This window comes from Hipposideros armiger, unplaced genomic scaffold (genome assembly GCF_001890085.2).
Source record: "Hipposideros armiger isolate ML-2016 unplaced genomic scaffold, ASM189008v1 scaffold_621, whole genome shotgun sequence".
In the NCBI taxonomy this organism is placed as follows: Eukaryota; Metazoa; Chordata; class Mammalia; order Chiroptera; family Hipposideridae; genus Hipposideros; species Hipposideros armiger.
In genome coordinates, this window is record NW_017731971.1 from 626,120 (window position 1) to 632,861 (window position 6,742).

Genomic DNA, 6,742 nt, shown 5'->3' on the forward strand with positions numbered 1-6,742 from the left:
GAGGGGAAGAATTCTCTCTGTAATTCCAGCACCCAACAGTGCATGGTACAAGTCAGCCACTGCCACGCAATGAAGACTGCAAACACCTGGCTGCTGAGAGCTCTCACTCCGAGTCCCAGTGCACCGCCGTGTTGGAAAATTCTTAATAAACTAAGGGAATCCCTGAGCAGGAGATGAGAGCAGGCAAAGGGAGTGATAAGAAACCAAAGGCAGAAACCAAGCATGGAAATGGATACTTGGAAGGGGTAAAACTCCAGAATATTCCTGGCCCTAACACACTTCCCAACAGGAACTACTAGGTTGTTGGAAAAGTCATGACGCATTTTTGCAACGAACAACAGAGAAAAAATACGTCATGACTTTTCCGACAACCAAATATGTATTAGGAACTGTAAGAGAAAGCAGGGGAACAAAAGCCTGCCGCTTGTATTCTTTTTTTTAACCCCACAAAAATCATTAGTCAAGAACACTGAATTCTTGAGAGGTCTGTTCCGGCTGCCTGGAGGCAGGTTCCCAACCCCCATCTTTCCACATGCTTCACATAACTGACATAACATGTATCAACCTTAAAACAAAAGAAGAGAGACCAAGTTTTCCAATCTTGAAACTGAGAAGCCTTGGAACGGCGTGGGTGTGTGTGTGTGTAGGGGTGGTTTCCAGGAGACGAAGTTCCGCTGTCCTTGAAGAAGCGGAGGCAGAACGAACTGGGATCAATGACCAGACCCGGCTGATCATTTCCAACCCCAGGAATTAATGGCCGGTACTCTGGGAGTCTGGCTGGAGCTGCGCTACACACCAGTTGTACACGTTATTTCACTTTAATTTTTGTAAAGTCCTCCAGCTGTCACACTTGCTTTAAATAAAATTTTCTGAAATAGGGTGAAGCAAGAGCTGACTCTAAAGCCGCAAAACAGGAACTGAAAGAAAGTCTGGTTGTGTCAAATGAAGAAGTGTTATTTTGACTCCCCCAGTGACTCATATACTACCTGCTTACCCGAGTTTGATGTCTCCCACTAAAGAGTATTGTCACAGAAATGGCTTCACGACAGATCAGTGAGAGCAACGGTACTGCTCAGAACAACTTGGGCCAGGATTTGGGAGTCCTGGGACCCTGCCCTGCACCCCTCTGCTTGGAAGTGCACTTCTCTTCCTGGCGTTCTCTTTAATGATAACAAGTTGTCTTCTGGTAGTTCTGGGGAAACCCTGTTTGCATGATTAGCATGTGGTGCTCAGGGTTTAAAAGTAATATGCAAAACTCTTATTTGCACGTTTCCATGGTGACCCTAACTCCAAGTAGCAGAAAAAAACAGGATAGGGTTTCTGAAATTGATGTGCTTCCTCTCACCTTCTTTTTGGCAGAGGAAAGGGGAAAAGTACTGAAACGGTACCAAGAACCTCATCAAAATTCGACTTTGGAATTGAATTCTTCTGGCTCTATCTCAAAAAGCTGAGTGAGATGGGGAGAGAGAATATACAGGAACTAGCCTGAAGTACAGCAGTAATACGTTTAATTAAAAACCCAAGACCTCTCATGTGAATGAAAGGAATTCTTCTGAAAGAAACGTCCCTGATCTACGGAAAATCAGCTACATGGGGCCGCTTTTGCTCGGTAATCCGCCTATACTTGTTTGCTCAGCTGACTGACTTCCCTATAAGGCTTACCTATGAGGGGGAGGAAGACAGGCACCGATTAGAAAACACCCATACCACACCTTGCATTTGAAAAAAAAAAAAATTTATTATTTTCTTCTCAGGAAAAACAGGAAGTTAGGAAAACACACATTACAGCCCATATTAATTTGCAGTTGGTCCTAACCCTTCCTGGCACAGCCGTCAACAGTATTATAGCTGTTGAACCACCACCAAGGTGTTCACCCCCATAGAATGTACATGGACACTAGGACTGCAGAATTTTCCCTGAGAGAAGCTGAAGGCAGAGAAGTTGCTGAGAGGGGTCTTTCCACGAAGCCCCTCCCTCCCCTTTGCACTGGGAGACCTGCCGGAAGTCCGCAGCTAGTCAGCACTTAGAATGCTTTGCTTCCTCTCCCTACAAAACCGCCCACCCTTTCCCCGAAGCACTTGGGCTTCCTAAGCCCTCAACAGCCCCCAAACCCAAATACCAACTAGATCCTCATCATTTCAGCAGTCACACCTAGTCAATAGGGAACTGGGCCCCTAAGCCCCACCGATTTATCTCTGCGCTTATTTCCACAACTGGATTTGGGGAGACAGGCCTTTTTAGTCGCCTTAACCAGATATTAAGATTAATTAAAAACTACATAAAGTGCTTTTAGGTCCTTAAGAGGCAGATGTGATATAAATAAGTGGTTTATGACCAAGAACGATAAATACATAGGTAAAAATAGTTCTAGCTAGATGACCTTATGGCTCTGAGATGGGCAGGCAGGGCATTCTTCCCTATTACATTCTTAGTCATTTATGTCTATTTTTATCTGGAGTCCACAGACTAAATACAAGGTCAGGATTTGAGGTTGAAGCTTTGAAATAACCCTAATTCCATCACTGAAGCTTTCTTCAGTTTAACCAGTAGCTTTTTTGTTGTTGTTGTTTTTATAGCTCTCTGAGGTGTAACAGAGCCCACCTAGTTCTATCATTTTAAGTGACCATATTCAAATTCAAAGGAACCTAGAGAAAGTCACTTAAGATACTGTCCCCTCCTCTGGAAATTCCTAAGGGGCCTTTTGAAACCTTCCCCCCCAAAAAGGTACCAGTTTGAAGAAAAGGGACTCCTCCCACCTCATGACTGCTATTGTCACAGAACACAGAGTAAGACTCCTCCCAAGGATAAAATTCATGAAGAAGGAAGGTCTGTGGACTCCTACAGGGAGGGTTACTTAGGTTCCTAGTGCCAAAAATTAAATGGGCTCTAGTTCAGGGTGGCCTAAAGACATACGAACTGCTCTAAATATCTGTAGAGGGAGGTGAACAAGCAGCAAATATCTCAAGGAAGGATCGGAAACAAATGTTAAGTTCAACAGAGTATCTAGTCTGAAATCGGAAGAGATGCCAATGCAAAAATGTGAAACAGAGTTTAGGAATCAGAGATTGGGGATCATTAACAAATGAAAACAAGTATTTTTGATATACTAGGCTTAGACCTGGGTATAACAAGCCAGCCTAAAATAGCACCATCATTAGACTACAGCCTTTCTTTCTCAAGCCATTATTTTACAACTATTAAGCAAACAATGGGTCAAATGTCTCTCATTCAACTGATGTGATCTTTTCATACACTGCTTTGCTAATAATTCCCATCTGGAACAGCTGAGTCTTTTAAAAAGCTTTGCAGATGAGCTTGTGAACACAAATTTCACCATTTAAGTTACGCCAAAGGGAAGGAACGCAACGTAGTTGCCCAAAGCCCATTATGCGTACACATCATTGGCCTGCCCCCCAAAATCCCTTGCTTCGATTATTGAAAACCTACATGTAAGCCAAGTGAAAGGATTAATTGCCATTCCTCAATTTCTTTCTCAGTCCCCCCACACCAAAAAAAAACCAAACCCAAAACCCTATCTAAGGAATACTTACCAAAATCAGATAGGAAAATTAAAGACTGCATAGTTATGACTCAGAATTGTTTCACAACCAGGGCTGCACACATCAATTGGCTGTATACAATCTAGAATTATCAGAACAAAGTTTAGAATAGAAAAGCTGGTAAGAAACAGATTCCTAACTACAGAAGTTGTAAATCTAAAAAGGATATGAAAAAAAATAATGAAAATTTGAGAATCTCTTCCTTTTATATTTCAAAGAAATAGACTTTCTGTAAAAATATATACAATTTTTACAGACAAATATATTTACAAGTTGTATCTTAAAAATTGAAAACATTCCATATTTTAACTGTCATCGTTGAGCCTTAAGTCAAGTACTTTTGGCCTTACTTGGCTAACAAGCTTCAAATCATTCAATCCAAGCCCAAGTTGAACAGGTACCAAAGTCCTGAGCACTTGGGCTTTTTAGTCTTCAAGAAGCATACCTGGGAAAGCTTAAGGAAAAAAGCTTCCCTTTACACTCTGTTGTACAGTACTGAGGCTTTTAGTCCGAGTTCTATTGTAGCTTAAATCCACTTTGCAGAGTCGCTGGCAATGTTAGTGCTTCCTCTTTAACACTACAGGGACTTAACGAATTCAGTAGGCATATTTAACGAACTCTATGACTAGCCTGGCTACTGGCCACTCTTCCTGTTCTAGACAAGGACATCAAGTCTTTCCACCCTACCGTCTTCACTAAATCTAAAGGTCCTCCTCCATGGCCTCCCAAAGTTTGCTGACTTGGCTTCTTTCAGTGACTCTTCAAGTGGGGGCTCCTTTCCCATGTATTTATTCCTGAGCTATAATCCTCGCGCCACTTGCTGTTCTACGTTGCTTGGAGGTTACAGCCTGGACAGCTTAAAGTCCAACGTCATAAACACACTGTTGTCACCGCAGATGTATGAGGGTTTGGTGCCTGGAGTTGAACAGTCAATTATTTCGCTTAAAAGGCTATCTTATTAGATATGCCAACCCAGCTCCAACTCCGGCAACACCTGCAAAAGCCAGCAGCACATTTCTGATGCCGCCTTCTAGGTCCTCTACGTGGAAGAACTCCACAAACCCATCCTAGAAAACAAAAAAGAAAAGCACATTTTTCAAGTACGGGATTTCCACTGACTTACACGTTACAGAGAAAAGGTAATTAAAACATCCTAAGCAAGCCCTCCCACCCAACACAAGGATAAACCAATCAATTATTTACCCTGGGCTGCAGGAGACACTTATTCACTTAAAGTGGGGGGATGAGAGGGGGCTCAGGAATGTAGCTTACTATCATTTCCAGGTGATTCCTACGGCTTCATAATTTGAATGCAGTGGTGGGAAGAGTATCCAGCTTAATTACAATACAATACCAAAGCCAAAAGACTCAACAACCAGCACAATAACCTACAGGAAGCCAGGATTTTTGATGCAACAATTCAAGACAGTCATACCACTATCTCTATGGATTCACTTCTTAATCAACATCAAGCAACCAAGACCTGAAAACTTGAGTTGTGATTCATAAAGACCTTTAGCTACTACCCCCACTTTCTCCATAAAAATCCTCCGTTCCAGTTCTACTCCAGGGCCCCACTTGAACCTTAAAACAAACTTACCCAGCCTCTTTGTTTGACTAGCCAGTCTCGTTTTGTCCTTACGAGAACATCTGTGATGCTTTCTGCTAATGGTTCGATGCAGCTTTCTTGGTTTATACTCTTCAAGTGTTTGGCCACAAAGGCACCAAAAGAAATAAGAGTCACAATCCTGCCCCAGTTTGTTACTCCGTCACTAAAAACATGAACCATGACTCGAGACAAAGATTTGACGTCGTCTTCGTTTTTGATGTCCAGTTTCCGAAGCATGCCTGGGAGGGAGAAAAGCATGCGGGTTCTCACGGCCTTTGTCTAAACCAGCGCTCGATTCGCCTGCCCACCCACGGCGGGGGAAATCGCTACGTGCGCTCCATACAACTCAGGCCGACCCCACTTGAAAACTGACATCCCACCCTTTCCGGGCTTTGAACAGAGCCGCTATTTCCAAAAGAATCGAGTGGGCGGAAACAATGAGTCATGGCCAGAGTATTCTGGTTTCAGAAAGAGGATGAGAGTCGTTTCAACACCGACTCGTTTCGGTTTCCACCCACCGCGCGTCCGGGCAGCCTTGGACAAAAGGCCGTACACGGCCCCCGTGACTACCCCCCTTACCTTGGAAAGCCGTCTCGTGGTTGCGCTGCACACCGTCCCCAACCCGCCGAAGGGTCTCTAACGCCTTCCGGCTGGCGGGCGCGGACAGGCCCATTGGCTTCGCGTCCTTGGCGCCGGTCGCCTGCTCCCGAAGGTACCGAGAGATAATCTCCAGGGACTGCCGGTACAAGTCGTCGTCCTCCTCCTCCTCTGCTGGGGGCGGCGTAGAGGGCAGTGAGCCGCCCGTCCCGGGGCCATTACTGGCCTCCCCGACCAGGTCTAGCAAGGGCAGGACAGCCGGCCGCTTCCCGAGAGGCTCCGGCTCGTACCCGTCCAGCTCCTCTTCGGGCGACATGATGGCGTCGGCCGCCGGGGCTTCCATCTCTTTAGGCGGCGACGCACAGAAGGCGGGCGCGAAGAACAGCCTTGCGGGGGTCGCGGTGACGTCGGGGCCCTCGGCGCCAATGGGCGAAGGCCGCGCGACCCTCCGGGCGTCCGGCGCGAGAGTGGTCGGGGGGCTCGCGCCGGCGCTTCCGCCAATCACCGCACCGGCTTCCCCTCCCCCTGCCTCTCGCCGGGCGGTGGCCTCCTTCCCGGCGGCCAGAAGGCGCTCTCCCGAAGGGGAGGCGCTGCCGCCGCCGCCGGCCGCCAACCCGCCGCCCCCACAGTAGAGGTTGAGGCCGATTACTGCGTTTCTTTTGAGGCCAAACATATCCAGCAGCATCGGCCGTCGCCCAGCAGCACGGAAAAATGGGGGACGCAGCAATCCCTCGCTCGAGTGCAGCGGAAGTGCCCAGTGAGAGAGGCGCTGCTAGTCCACGGCTTTAGATCGTGCGCGGTGGCGTCAACTCAAAAAAAAACAAATGTCTCTTCCATAAAAGGAGAAAGGGGCGGAAGCTGCCGGCCAGCCGCGCACCGCACCTAACCGGCTGGCCGCGAGGGGGCGGGGCCGGGCCGGGGCGGGGCCTTCCGGCTCGCGGTGCCCCTCCCGACGGGTTACGTAACGGCGGCTCC

The 6,742-nt window shown here is 47.1% G+C and overlaps 1 protein-coding gene across 1 annotated transcript; it reads right to left on the reverse strand.

Annotated features, from left to right (window-relative positions):
* Positions 1-1,713: 1,713 nt before the first annotated feature.
* On the reverse strand, positions 1,714-6,585 carry MCL1 (MCL1 apoptosis regulator, BCL2 family member). The gene is made up of 3 exons (XM_019625354.1): positions 5,750-6,585; positions 5,162-5,409; positions 1,714-4,628 (listed from the first exon to the last, which is right to left on the reverse strand). Exons 1-3 carry the CDS (start codon positions 6,450-6,452, stop codon positions 4,512-4,514), a joined length of 1,068 nt encoding a protein of 355 aa, XP_019480899.1. The 5' UTR covers positions 6,453-6,585; the 3' UTR covers positions 1,714-4,511.
* Positions 6,586-6,742: the final 157 nt, after the last annotated feature.